This window comes from Penicillium soppii, assembly GCF_028829465.1.
Source record: "Penicillium soppii strain IBT 18220 chromosome Unknown utg000006l, whole genome shotgun sequence".
Classification (NCBI taxonomy): domain Eukaryota; kingdom Fungi; phylum Ascomycota; class Eurotiomycetes; order Eurotiales; family Aspergillaceae; genus Penicillium; species Penicillium soppii.
Window position 1 is genome coordinate 2,930,374 of NW_026643236.1, and position 14,596 is coordinate 2,944,969.

The 14,596-nt window shown below is 46.6% G+C and overlaps 3 protein-coding genes across 3 annotated transcripts; 2 read left to right on the forward strand and 1 right to left on the reverse strand.

Annotated features, from left to right (window-relative positions):
- Positions 1-1,283: 1,283 nt before the first annotated feature.
- On the reverse strand, positions 1,284-2,568 carry N7529_008483 (alpha/beta fold hydrolase; the record flags this gene model as incomplete). Its single annotated transcript, XM_057244010.1, has 3 exons — positions 1,284-1,936; positions 2,045-2,247; positions 2,306-2,568. The coding sequence occupies 3 exons, from the start codon at positions 2,566-2,568 to the stop codon at positions 1,284-1,286; spliced, it is 1,119 nt and encodes a 372-aa protein (XP_057095548.1).
- Positions 2,569-2,974: 406 nt separating this feature from the next.
- N7529_008484 (Alpha/beta hydrolase fold-1) lies at positions 2,975-3,575 on the forward strand (the record flags this gene model as incomplete). Its single annotated transcript, XM_057244011.1, has 2 exons — positions 2,975-3,286; positions 3,318-3,575. 2 exons carry the CDS (start codon positions 2,975-2,977, stop codon positions 3,573-3,575), a joined length of 570 nt encoding a protein of 189 aa, XP_057095549.1.
- An 8,628-nt stretch (positions 3,576-12,203) lies between these two features.
- N7529_008485 (DUF2457 domain-containing protein) lies at positions 12,204-14,354 on the forward strand (the record flags this gene model as incomplete). Its single annotated transcript, XM_057244012.1, has 1 exon — positions 12,204-14,354. One exon carries the CDS (start codon positions 12,204-12,206, stop codon positions 14,352-14,354), a length of 2,151 nt encoding a protein of 716 aa, XP_057095550.1.
- Positions 14,355-14,596: the final 242 nt, after the last annotated feature.

Genomic DNA, 14,596 nt, shown 5'->3' on the forward strand with positions numbered 1-14,596 from the left:
GACATAGATTCCTGATATAAATTCAACCATCAACCTTGGAATGAATTTTTGCCTAATTTGTCTGATATATTGTTTACGACAAACTTCAACTATGTTCAAGGTTCCACGAACTCGATTGGGAGGTCATGTATGCATTGTCATGGACATGGTACACACTAACGACATAATTGCTCCAATGTTGGCTATGATGTGAACAGATATTAAATACATTAGAGGCGAAAACGTCTCTGATATTGTAAGCCATATTTTGATCAGGACTAAATGTGCCAGACTCACTCGGCGATTGCGTTTCCCTGTAGGCCAGAACATCTGCATTCTGGAAAATCCCAGCAATTCGAAACCCAGACTGAACATTGGCGGTTCAGGATGTGTGGTCCCCCCCCCCCCCCCCCTTTCCCCAAGCTAGTTGAATTGTCCTGTTTGTCGATTTTCAAGTCAAGGGAAAAGAAAGTCTCAAGCAAAGTCTCCATGCGGAAACCACTTTGCAAAAATAGGCCAGCCTAAACCAGTCAGTGTCTTGACAAGATATGTTTTTCGTGTAGTCCAAAACTTACAGAAACTTCAGGATAATCGTTAAAATATTTGACCCCTCGCGATCTCAATGGTTAAAGACCGGAATCTCGCTAGGCTATAAGTAGGCGACAGGAACAGATCTACAAGTAAAGGTCTCAGGGTCTTCTCCTTCGATAGATCATTTGGCACAGGATTGAAAGATAATGCCTTTGAATTGTGCAAGATGATAGAATTAGACTTGACCAGACATGGCAGGCTCGTTGAGTAGAAGTGAGAAGCGTGCGCATATTCAGTTGTAGCACTATTAGTTCAAGAATGCCGTAAGTGAACAGGACAGAAGGCATTGGTATAAAACCTTCATCCTTGAGGACATCAAGAGTACTCCGTACGAACAATGCAGGCCCATTGAGATAAATTTAAGCTCCTGGGGCGAAAAGGAATGGTCCCCACGTTTTGTGCTCTGCGGAATTTTCACGACCTGTGTGATTTCTGTGATCCTTGCAATTGAGCCCGATTCCACGTGATGTAATTCTGTGATGAGTCCATCAAAAGGTCATATTTCGCAATAGAGACATTGTGGGCCGCTGAAAGGAATAAATATATATTCAGGGCAGTACTAACCCTATTCACCCAGGCCCTATTCACCCAGGCCCTATATTACCATTTATATACACCTGGACCTCTCCCCCCTTCTGACCATCAAAAGATCCAATAAATACATTTCAAACGTTGCTTGAAAATCTTCTACCAAAGCTGTAGAAGGTGATGAATCATTCACTGTCTGCTGTTTCTTTCATCTCTCCCAGAATCCTTTCCCATACCTCCGCAGACTGTACCAAGCTATCGTGATCCGAACCCGGAATTGTTGTCGACTCGAATGTCAGAACATCTCCCAACCCGCCAAGTCCCTCTTGCTGCCAGCACTTTTCGAAATATGCTTGTCCTTGCTTCCCAATCATACTATCTTCCTCAGCAAAATACGCATTAACCTTTAACGGTACTCCCGCTCGATCTCTTTCTCTTTCTCTTTCGACCAAGTCCCTCACAAAGAGATTGTAGTCTTCGCAATTACCCCATGTGCTAGGACTCTTTCGTAAACACTGCATTGCCTCACTGTCAGATCCAGCTGCATTCTCTTTGAACATGAATTGCATCATCGCGGCAGAAATCTCATTTTGCTGGTCCATGCTGAGCCCGTAATTATCTTCGATATAACGGCGATTCTTGTCCCTTTCCTCAGCGGCGCCAGAAGAAAACATGGCAGAGAATTTAGCTATCGCTTCCCCGCTCGTTGCGGTGGCAGACCCGTCCTGGGACAAGAAAAGGCGTGGGATGTGATGCCAGAGCTGGAAAACTGGCGCAGGAATATATTTGGCAACTTTCATGGTTGTGTTACCGGAGTGTGCTGGGTCAACCCAGGGCGCTTTTGAATAATCAGATCAGAAATCTTTATTTGGGTTTTGCTGGACCGGAAATCCAGAGAAAATCATGATGGCTGGGGATAAATGGTGGCGCAGAACAAGAAACATACCTTGGAATGTGACCATTGGCTTCTTGGGATCCAAAATCTCCCGACAAGAATACAATGTGTTCAATAAATAAATGGTTCCAGCACTGTGTGACGCCAAAGCCACATGCTGGATATCTAGATGCGCCAGGAGACGTGGGACGGTCTCAACCCATACAGGCACTCGCTGATCAAGTGGAACGTCGGTCGAGTTACCCATTCCGGGACTTTTGATCGAGTTAACTTCTCGATGCTCGGGTAGTAGGTTTATGAATGGGCCATTACCGATCGACGACGATAACACGCACGCCCAATTTCTCAGCAACAGTATGTAGACAAAGTCCAAGGTACCGGGATGAGAACATGCCCGGCATTAAAAGGAGCGTTGGAGGATTTTCCAGCTCAGTGCGCTCCCTGCCATACTCTCCGTAGCTAACTTTGAGGTGTCCATGAGTCGCGGTAGCTTCGATGGTGAAGCAACGATGGAACCGAGAGTTTGAGACATAAGAGAGAGCGAAAGAAAGCGGAGAATTTGGATCATATGTCATTCTTGCGAGATTCCAAAGACAAAAGTTGTTGGGGAAAGACGAACGGAAAAACACAAAAAAAAGGGAATGTCAGCCCTTGTGGGGAGGGGTGATAGGCATCTATCGAAGACCAAGGCTAAAAGAGGTGGCGGCTTATGGCTGATACGGGTCCACCCATTCTTCACTTCACGAAGAGGTAAAATCCAGAAATTTGCAGCTTGTTGAAATCCCAGTCTGGACCAAATAAATCCAAGTCGATGGGTGGGTAATATCATAAAGGAATTTGGGGGCCAACAGTAGTCTCTTAGAGAGGCCTACCTCTCAGCTTCATCAGGGATTAATTCAAACCTACACCCAGCTCTGCTTTCATCAATTCAATAAAATAGTGTTCGACTCACAAAATACCTTGCTCCATCGAACCTCCAAAATGGCCGCTGTTGTTTTCTCCCCCAGAGCTTGGCTGACCAGGGCTCCATACGAGCCGTTTCTTAAAGCTTTGGCAACGGCTGGCTTCCTCGTCCACTATGCCGATTATTCCTCTCTTGGCCCAGTGCATTCATTCATTGCAGACTACATAGCTGAGGCAGATTTGATTGAGGGAAAATCGGTCTTGCCTTCATCGGTGCCTTTATTGCGTCAGAGGGTTCTAGTCGTGCAGGCTTACAGGGAAGGAATTCACCTCTTGGGATCTGCTCGACAAGGAATGACTGCGATCTCAAGATTAGAATTTTCCATTGCGGTTGATTCCTCTGCTTATAAAAGACACCCAGCCATTTAAAGACTTGAATCTTCCAAGTGACCTAATTGCTACTATTGCTGCTGATATTGACGGACCCTATGTGTCCAGTCTTGAAAAGAACATCAAGCTGCATTCTTCGCTAGCTTTCTACTCACCTCAGCCACATCCTGCATGGATAGATTCTGGATATCAGGGACGACTGGTCTTTATTGTCACGACTGAAGATCAAGTTATTTCCAAGGAGACACAGTATGCGATGACAACAATGACTGGGCTGACCGGTGGATAGTTGAGGAGATGAATTGTAGTCACTGCGCGCCTTTTTGCGTAGAAAGAAAGAGATAGTCCAGTTGCTAAGAGGCCTTATTGGAGAGTTTGATCGTGAGAGGCTTTGAGCGTCTGTGTCTGGGATAATAGATAACAGATACTAGAGATATGTGAGCATGGAAAGTTCCAACAGCTTATAGCGAGAAAGTGGCGATTTCTTGTTGATAGCACATTCATCTGGTCTAGAAGAATTGTGTGAATCTTGACCCCAAAGTGCATGACTGCCACTATACTGGGTCATTGTGAACTACGGTGGAGTACAACAATTCTGAGAAAACTATATATGAACATGCCATATCAACAAAGATGGTTTAGACCAATTTGGCATATATTCAAACTTACTTATCAGCGCAAGTAGTACCATGTAATACAAGTGACTGTCTTATAGTCGGTACAAGCACTTGTATCTCGACTTCAAGCCCCGGGTTGCCAATTTAGGAAGTAGCATTATCAGCCGCCGCAAATGTTCCTATATATTCCGGCGCGTCAAATCAAAAGACTGTGTATATTACCACTGAGCTCATTTAGAACATCAAAAGCATCATTATAATATTCTATGACTTCATATAGGAGATATCTCATATAGTATAATCCCTGCAAGTGCAGACACCACATCATAAAGCAGCACGAACACGAAACCCTCACAGTGATCGACCCCCATAGATGAAACCCACATTTTTTTCCAATAAAAAGCTGCGATCCCCATCATACGGCTGTGGACTTCATCTTCAATATACCAGAGGCCCTACAAGGCAAGCGCTGACGTATTAAACTTGTTGAATGTAGACCATGGACCCAATCTGACGCAGAAACATCTCGGAAAGCACCGCACCGCTAGCGCCCACTACAAACAGAGTTCATGACCAAAGCCCCAAAAAGTACCATGGCAACCAGCCACTCGTTCGAGAAACGTGCCGCATCTGTCTCCATGCGTGATGTCACCGAGTGATAAGCGTCAAATGAGCATCTGAATCGTAAAACGCAAAACGCACGATAGACACTGGATACACAGAATAGGAAGCTGTAATCCACCGCCCCTGCGTCGCCTATAAGGACATAGAACGTGGCGCATTAGCCCGGAGTTGATATACTTGTCCCATACAATGTTGTATTCATGTATCCACAGACCGCTTAATTCTAACCTCGTTTTGACCCTTTGAATGTTGGACCCTTATTGTGTAGAAGGCCCGAGCTTAGGACGTCATGTTGAGCTGGGATTGGTTGGTGGTTGAGCGAATGACAGGTTGCGGTGGGCTCTTGCGCGATTACGTACTGTTGGGATTTGGTACTTGCATCCATGAGAAGCCTACCCTATTTGTCTCGATTCTGGGAGGGTAAAGGTATATACAAAACAGGAAATCGTGGCGCCATCGCCAGATCAGGCGCTTTCCATTGTCTCAGAACTTTGTCATGAGACAATTACCCCCGTTCCTCCTCCTGATGGGGAATTATGATGCCTTGTCAGGCATCCAGGCCCCTGAGATAAGCACTAATAAACAACCAGCGTGATTACGGTGCTATGGATTTATATACGGACAAGAGCCCGAAATTGAAAGTCATTTTCGATAACGAAAGTATAAAGCAAAGGTAAAGCGTAATGCATCATGGGGCAATTGCCAAGTGGAATCGTCAGGTGATGTTAGGCGCATCCAGCGATCCAAATAGTTATCAGCAGTATGCGATCGCACATCGCTGAATTAAAACTCCCTGTCGAACTGCTTTGGTATATTCGACAACCCCTCAGTCTCAGTTGATAAAACGCAATTTGCTTTATATTCAAGTTCAAGCACCAACATTCAGGAAACGCATTATATAAAGTAACGCTGCAACTTGTAGTTCCGTTTGACACACACTCTGTCGTTATAGACCACACTAATGATGTCTTGGTGTCCTTACTACGGAAAAAGGCACGCGGTACAAGGGATAGTCTGGGATAATGGACTTGTCTTCGTCGTCCCGGAGTCCGGGGAATTCGAAGAGGCCGATATTTAAAAGTGCAAACGAGCGTCTAATCGGGTAAAACGTATGAGTTGCCGGGCCTGAATGTATCGTTGGAAGAATGGCTTCGTCGCACGCAATGACATTAGCGTAGAAGGCGCTTGCTTTACTAGACGTGATCAACGGCCTTCAAGGTATAGATAGTTGTGAAGTGATTGACCCGAATGGTAAAAGGGATGAAAGTATGTCGTTATAAAGTCCAATTCCTCTTGTTCACGGCGATCTTCGAATATAATTCCATGTTAATTTTGAGGTTGGAGTAACGGTTCTTTTTTTGCCGCGAGACGTGTTTCAGTATGATTCGGCGCCCTATTGAATGTGGTATCTTTTTATTAAAATGTATACTCCGTATATTATAGCAAATTTTGATAACAGTGTCATTAGTGTAGTATTTCAGGGGTTCATGGCGATATTTGCGACCGAAGTGATATTATCAGATGGTCAAGCGTAGAGTTCCAGCTGACGACGATGTTTTTTGGTGCTCCTCTAGACTCTTAGGAATAATTCTCCGGGAACACAATAAGCACGAGATTCGATGTTATTTCATGTCGCTGAATTGGACAATCATTGGTAAGTCGATCTTGTAAAGGAAACCCGATGACCTGGAGCAATGACCAACCATGTTGTTGCACGATGAGGGGGACGCGTTGGTCACTTAATTCACTTTCAAAGCGCTTCCAGAAGATTTGGAACTTTGCAAGGTTTAGTGTTGGACAATGTATCTGATCCCAGGGTCTTTTGACCATTGGTTAACTTTGGGAAATGCGTTGACATCCGGGAAGTAACTCGGTGCTCAGGGGTCCGGTAATGGAGAAAGTCCGCTTCTGACGTGGATTTGCAAGGATAAACACCGAGAAGGATGGCAAGAGTCGCGATGCTGGGAAGTGGCGTGTGCCAAGGCGAATATCACTGTTCTATGAGAGGTTGCTATATTTACACACAGCTCATGTTTTTACGGAGTACTGAGCGTTGACTCCAATCGGTGAATATGCGCCACACGCCGATCCGAGACTTGATCGGTGCACAATGCACAAACAAACAGGTTATGCCTATGGGATACCAGGCATCTGAGTAATAATCCGTATACCCAACACTGTTTTTTCCAACTTACAACGTATAGATCCCAGTTCAATCGGACCGGTCCGAGTCAATGAGCCAAGCCTGTGGCCCGTCGATCCCGAGCCAAATAACCAGCACTGCCACGCCCCCTAACTTATCACATATCGTCCTAGTGCAACGCCTTGGCAAAAACAATAGCACCCAAATAGTCAGACAATCTCGATACCTGCCAAGACTCAATTTATGCACACTGCTGGTCAGCATGATCGCCATGATCGCCCTTGGCAAGACCTCCCCATACTCAATAACCGCAATGCCCAGGCGCCAGAGATTCGTTTTTGAGACTTGATCATGTTGCATGTGTATGTTGTAGCACAAACCTTGGCGCCAAAAGGAGACTCCCCCTATCATACAGCGTATGGTTATCGCAAACTCCCAATGTCCATGCCAAGACCCGATCAAGAAAGGGGGTATCGAAAATAAACAATAGTTATCCATTGTACTGAACCCCTTTGTGGAGATCAGATCTCCCTTTCTCCGTATTGTCAATCCCGGAAATAAGCACACTGTCTCCCTAGAACAGTTCCATACCTCGACGTGGTACCAGGCGCATTCTGAAGATTCAATGCCCAGGGCTTGGCGGTTTGCATCCCAACGCGCTTCCGCCAAGCATTCCTCCGGTGAAGTCTAGCCCGGTGATGAGACTGGCCCTCCCCTTGCACCAAGTGCGCTGCCGGGGAGATCATTGATCCGCCTGTCATTCCGGGACTGATCGGTATTCCAAAGAGTGCCCGACTTTTCTCTTGGCGGCTACCAGGTTGGGACGTTTCTTTGAATTGTCACGTTCTTGTTGGGCAAAACCTGCGCAATAGATTTCGTATTGACGCTGTCCTTCTGCGCGGAGGCACGGGATGGACTTGGCATTCTTCCGCCATTGAGCCGGTACCGACTTAGAAGTCAATTCTTTGATTCCAAGTAAAGCCTTGGGGTGTTAGTACTTGGTATTCGTAACCTCAGAGTGTTATGCACAGGCCAGGCCCTAACATTGGGAACAATTGGTTCTTGTGTATTGTCTTTGTTGCATGAAACGTCTCAGGTTCATTTTCTGTTCCCTTGTCCTCGCGGGGAAGTATCTTTTCACTGACGATCACAATTTTGAAAGTCTCCCGTGTTCAGATCAGAGCCACGGAATAGCTCTATATGTTTGAAACAAATGATAAAGATAAAACAAAGCAACAAAGCAACATAATCAAGAGCATATTCAAAATATTCTAAGATCTCGAGCCATGGAAGACCGTGCGGAATAGCCGCTGTCGCTAAGTGTTTTAGTTTAACTACATCTGGCCCAGTGCAGTAGTCAAATGGAGGAGCGGGTGAAAATGCCTCATACATTTGTTTTGAAATCCATAGCAAAAGTAAATTATAGACGGAGATTACGGAATACAGTTCATGACCATTACCCATTCAACCTAGTAACAAAAACACCTGCTTATCGAGCGCGCATTGCATTGCAGCTTGCAGTTGTCCAATCTTTTTCATTGCTTCTCGACTCCACTTCCCCGGTTGTGTTCCCGGTCAACGATCCTAGTGATGTTCTTCTTGAAACAGTTTTTAGTCTTGTTCGCTCTCGTAAATTGTACCAATGCTTCAATGATAGGAATCTTTGCTAGGCATTTTTTGGACATCCCGCTCGTGCCATTCCCTGTCCGGAGTCCGGTACCCACCTGCACAGTTCACACCTTATTGCGCTAAAACTATATTGTAGATAGTTGCATAGACTCCATTTCTAATTGGGGTAAATTTGAGACAACAGGTTAAATTATTTGTCAATTGGCAATTGAATGACTGCCACGATCGTGAAGCGGAGATTTCCCCTCCCACCGTGCCACAAATGCGCTAATGATATCTTTCCTCAGTTATGGTCTTAAAGTACATATTGTACAACGTATCCCGCAGTCTATACTAACCCTTCGTATCGTGACCCGTCGTACACAAACCCTGATTGTATCCTGTTCTGCTGGTTCACGGGAGAAGTTGTCCGTTGGGGAGATCAGGAGGGGTCTTCTTGGCCCATTCCATAATTTCAAACGAACGGCCAGCAGTGGCGCCCATGATTGGCGCTCTCCGATTCTTTTCCTTTTCAACGATTCAACGTGCTTAGGAAATGAGGGGTGGCCAAGCTCTGCCGCTCTATATTCCAGCCCGCCTGCGATATCGCTACCGTCAGCGCGGGAACTTTTGACTGCATGCGCACCTTGTACGTAGTTTGGTACATAGATTGACTTGTACCGGGGTATTTGTACTAAATATGTACGGAAGTTCTATGCAGTTCGATGCGCACTATGCGCCCGGCTGCGCATTCCCCTATTGGGGAGTAAAAAAGGCGCATACAACGTAGCGAATCGCTTCGTATGCCAGACCGCCGTCCCGTCTGAATGATTCTCTGTGACGGTCGCATTTCAGTACGAATGGCCGGTAAGTTTTCTTAAAAAAGTTCATATTTTTCAAATGCTCGAGTGGGCGCAAAACCCGGGTAAAAAAATTGATGAGCTCAATGGCTTCGAAAGTCCAAGGACACCCCCGGCTGCAATGCCGTTGCGTTGCTGACAAGCTTCTTCCATGCTTCAATTCCAAACTCAACTGATGCTACCCACGTCGGGTTAACCGGCTTCAAGGCAAAAGAAAGGCAAAATATATGCAATCCACTAAGCTTGAGTGCTGTGTTACAGGGGTCATGCTTGCTCGCACAGACGAATGTGGGGGGATCTTCTTGGATTCGTGAAGCTTGTTGAAATTCAAACGGTGGCTCAGGGCCCTACATGTGTTTCAGAGGGGCTGCTGAGTGGCTGCATTTCATGTATCTCCGGACAACTTTGCGCTGCGAGATCGGTTGATCGTTGGGGGTGGTGGATTCCAAGGTTTTTTTTTTCTTCCTCACCTTTTTTATTATATCTATTGTCCGTTTCACGACCTTTGCGCGTGGAAAGTCTCCTCAAGTCAGCCGGCTCCCTAGGGCTGATCGCGGTTGCGGCTGACCGCTTCTCTTTGTTATTCAATGTGAGCGTTTTTCTTCGTAAGCTCCGATGCGGGCGTTCATTGGTAGCTATCTCTGTCATCGGGTCTGTGTACATGGATTTGAGGTGATTAGTTCTATCAGTGGAGATCGTGGTAAACTACGCTGCCTGGTGCGACAACTCATTGCAATTGCAGATCGATTGTATGCCCAACGTGATAATCGGAAGTTGCTTCGCCTCTCAATGACGAAGCAGTCGATGTCTAAATCTGGAAATCAATGAGGCCGTGCTGGCGAGGGAGAGCTTGGCGTCCCTGCTAAAAAATTGGGCTGCCTCTGCTCTTGGCACTGGAATGGGAGCTAGTAGAGATATTCGATTCTATCTACAGGGTACGTACTGTGTACTTGGCTATGTATACCAAGACTGATCTGCCGGGAAGGGACAGAGCCAAGAGTCCTTTTTGAGGTTTGGATGTGAGTGGATACAACTTTGTATAGTATAGAATGTGTACTGTATAGTAACATGCAGAGTACTTAGTCTAGTGTACACTTGTACAATGATCGACTCCACCCGAGAAACTCCGATAAAGTTGAGTCATGGTTTTTGTAGTGATTCGATGAGGCGAAGACTGTGCGCAGTACGGAGTAGAGTGAATGGTTGATAGATAGTCCATGTAACTTTACGTCAGAGGAAGAGTCTTCCGCATCAGTAAGGGAAATTGGGGAAAGCAATACCAAGCATTCAGGTATGACTCGAGCGTTCGGCAAAAACCGCCAAGAAGCCATAATACATTACTCCAAAAAAGTAGTGTACAATTAGCACAGCGCGTACAGGGCGTTTATAATTCTGGTTATCATTCTCCGGAGTAATCCATTACGAGTTCCCGTGAAGTAAGACAGACAGCCCCTACGGAGTAGTTTTAGGGCAATTTCGGCCAAGGCTAACGGCTCGGCACCACTCAGGCACCCCAATCGGCGAGTGGTAATTTCCATACCACCGGACTAAACTATTAACTGCCATCGTAACCATGATATTACCATACCTATACGCCTCGTGGCGATCGATCTTTCTGAGGTACATATTACATTGTAGAGAAATCTTACGGGCAAAATTCCATACCTAAATGCCTAATAAGTACTCCACGGTGAATATAATTGTATATTTGGTTTGAGTAGAGATTTTATCGCCTAATAGCAGATTCACCGCTGTGTTGGCAACGTATGTATAAGTGCATTGTGGAGTGGATTCACACTGTGAGTATAGGTCAGGTTTATGAATGGGGGTTCAATGTGAGGGTCGAAAAAGGGCCCTGATCAGGTTTAGTGCCAACACAAAATCCCTCATATCTAGTCCACCAACTCAACACACAATAGTCATCAAAACCTAACATTGATAATTCTTCTCTAGGTCAATTTTGATATATAATTATAGTACTTTCATTCAATTAAGATAAAGAAATATTGTACTAGAATAGCCCATTGGTATCATAACTATAGGAATAGATAGAAATAAAGAAAAAAAGCGAAACACAACATAGTATGGTACAACGTAGGAGTAGCGCAGGAACCATAGACCTCTGTGGGGGTGGACATTTGGCGAAACTCCTTAGTCAGAATTAAAGGGGGTATTAGATATGTACTTAGTAATTTATGGTAATGAAAAAGGGAAAGGAGAGGTAGGAAAATGGGCTGGGTACTTAACACCAAGTACCATCAAGTCAGGTAAAGTCAGGTAATAGGCGGGTAAATGTGCAAAAATTAAAACAGGGAAAGTATGAAGTTTCGAAAAAAGAAATTGAAAATTAAAAACGAAAATCTTTTCAAAAAAAACGTGAAAAAAAAATTTCATTTTTTTTTAAATAACGACACTAGTCCGAAAACGACAGTGCCGAAGTGCCGTATCGTCACTCCCACTCCTCCCCCTCCAAAAGACAAGAGCAATTTCTCTATGCTCTCTTTATTATTTTGATATTCCCCAAACTTCCCCTTCCTTTTTTCCCTTTTACTTATTTTCGACTCTCCACTCCAAACATCTAGTTCTTCAGTACTTCAGCTCTTCAGGTCTGCAAGACTTTGACATTCTTGCTTTCTACAAATCTTCAAAGCACGGGCCTTCGACAAACTCGGAGGTATTCGACAAGAGATCTAGTCTACGCCTTCAACATTGAGTGTCCATTCTTAAGACAATTATCGATCTTGGCGAGCGTCTCCTCTTACTTCGCCTCAACGAACCCCTTCTCTAGCCATGCGTTTTATATCATGACAAGCGTCCTCGTACGGGACATCTTGTTCTGCCCTCCAGGTCGATCGATTTAACGATTGATATCAAGAGAGCATCCGTTGATTGAAAGACTTCAATTTGTCCTTCAAGCAACATCGTACCCTACCCTTTGACTCGAGCTTACGCCACTTCGCCTCTCCCTCTTCGGAATCTTACTTTATACCTTTCTTTTCCTCCTTTGAACTATGGCCCAGCCTCGATACGGAGAAAGACCGTTTTCTTTCCACAACCTTTTGAAGATGCTTCTTTCACCCAACGTTTCTACAAAGGCGGCCCAAGAGGAGGCTGACCTGACCGAGGACGTCGATGAGCCCCCCGACCACCGCATGCACGCCACCCAAATGAACTCCGATCAGATCCGCCTCACGCGGCCAACTGTGGACCGCAAAGAATCTCTGCTCACTCGCGCATTGAAGAGCAGCCCAGAGATGTCTCCTACAGACCCACACGCTTCTTTCCACAACTCTTACATGTACCGATCCTACCCTCACAGCAACATGTCTGGCATTTCAACAGCAGAACTCACCAGCGATGGCGGCCTCACAAGTCCATCTTTATCCAACACACCTAGCCCACCCCTGCCTCCTCAAATGATGGGTAAGGCAGCAATGATGGGAAAGAGGGATTCCCCCCCAAAAGTGAAGGTCATAGACGCCAGCGAGAACACTGTTGAGGCCAACCTGGGTCGCAAGCGATGCATCAGCTTTGCTTGTGGTCGTAAGACTGATAACCAGAAAGAGCCAACCACTCCCGTCTCACCTTCTGCGTCACAAACACTTCCACCAAAGGCCCAAGAACCCCACCAAGAACCGGAAGAAGCCCCGGTTCAGCCTCTCAAGCGCAAAACCACTCTGACCTTTGTATGCCCGGGACGTGAAACCGTTACGCAAAGAGAGCGATCTCCGGCTCGCAAGGTCTCGTTCCGGCCGAGATGCCGTGGCTCCCCTGCGCCTGCTATTCGCAAGTCATCTCCTGACTCGAAGGACACCAAGAAGGTTCCTAGAGAGAACGTTGCCTCTGCGTCCACTGACATCAAAGCTATATCGACTAGTGGCTTGGGAAAGTTCGAGGAATCCGAAGCAACTCGGTTCCACGAATTTGCCAGTTCCATGGACGAAGACGACGAATGGGTGACCAACGAGCCTGCTTACACGGAAAAGATCACTTTAAACGACTGCATGAAGAAGGAAATGGCAATTCGACGACTCGGCGAACAGGCGGAACAAGAGGCGCTGGATGAGGAAGATGATGATGTGGAAGACCTGGCGGACGACGACTCGACTGTGCACGACTTTTCTTCCGATGACGGCAATGAATCAGACAACGAGGCTGGATTTGCAGAGTCCGATGATAGTGATGGTGAAGGCTCAGATTATGAGTTTTGGGCCCCGGCGTTGGCTATTCCCGAACTTACCAGTCAACCTATCGAACCACGCCCCACTATGGAACGCCGCGCTTCGAATACATCATTTGACTCTATGACCGATGACCACTCGAGTTGGCTCCCTGCTCCAGTGCAAATGGGTTACCGTCGCTCTATAAAGATCTCCAAAAGCATCAGGATTCGTCCTCGTACCCCAAACCTTCCGGACAGCACCGACTTTGTTTGTGGAACACTCGATGAGGACCGTCCTCTCGAAGCTGCCTACAAATCCTGCCTGGAGCAAAAGCGTCTCGCAAAGCAAGTGCTTATCCCGCAAGACATCGACCCCAGCTTCCCCACCAGCGACCCGGAGGACAACGAAGACCTCGAGCCATCTGAGGAGGAGCTTTCCGACGTTCCATCCGAATCTAGCCGTGGACGTACGGATGCTGTCGCCCGCAAGAACTCTCCCCGACACTCCCCCAAGCGCCTGATGTCCCCACCTCCCCGTCGTGCAGGCCGAATCTCCCCCAAGCGTCTTAGATCTCCTCCCCCACCACTGAGAGCCAAGTCACCCACCCCGGCCAAGTGGGAATTCACTGAAGAGATGCCTGTCATTGAGTCCCCCGAGGGTCTGAACATCAGCCACCTGGTCCAGCGTCGCACGATGGTCCGCACAAAGTCCCTCCCCCGCACACCCAACCCCTTCTTCACTGGTCTTGATAAAGATCACCGCTGGAAAGGCATCCCCGCATTATCCGAATCGCCAGAGCGCGAACACTCACGTACTCGTGAACTACACACTCGTGGCCCAGTCGACATCGTCGAAGGGCTCGAGAAAAAGCGCCAGAAACGCAAAGAAAAGTTCTGGCGCCAACACTGCCGCAAAGCTGCCAAAGAGCAGATGGGCAAACGGCCTGTCCCTGGCCATGGAGCTCACCGGATGAAGGAGCTTGGCCTCGAAGTTGCTGAGAGGTGCAGAGCTTATGGCGTCGGTCAAGACGCCCAGCTCGTCCTATCCGTTTAGTCTCCCCCAAAGGAGCTTGCTTGAAAGTTGTTCCACCCCTCCCGTTTTTTGGACTGTATATATCCTATTACTTTTTGTTTTCTTTGTCAGCCTATATCTTTCTGGCTTGGGGGTCTATTTGCTTTACCCTGCTCGGTTAGCGATCCGAGTGCCTTTCGCTTTCTGTCACATATTTACCTACTTTGTGTTATCCACACGAGTGGTTTTTTCTTTTATCCTTTCACCCTTTTTCTAATGCCTAC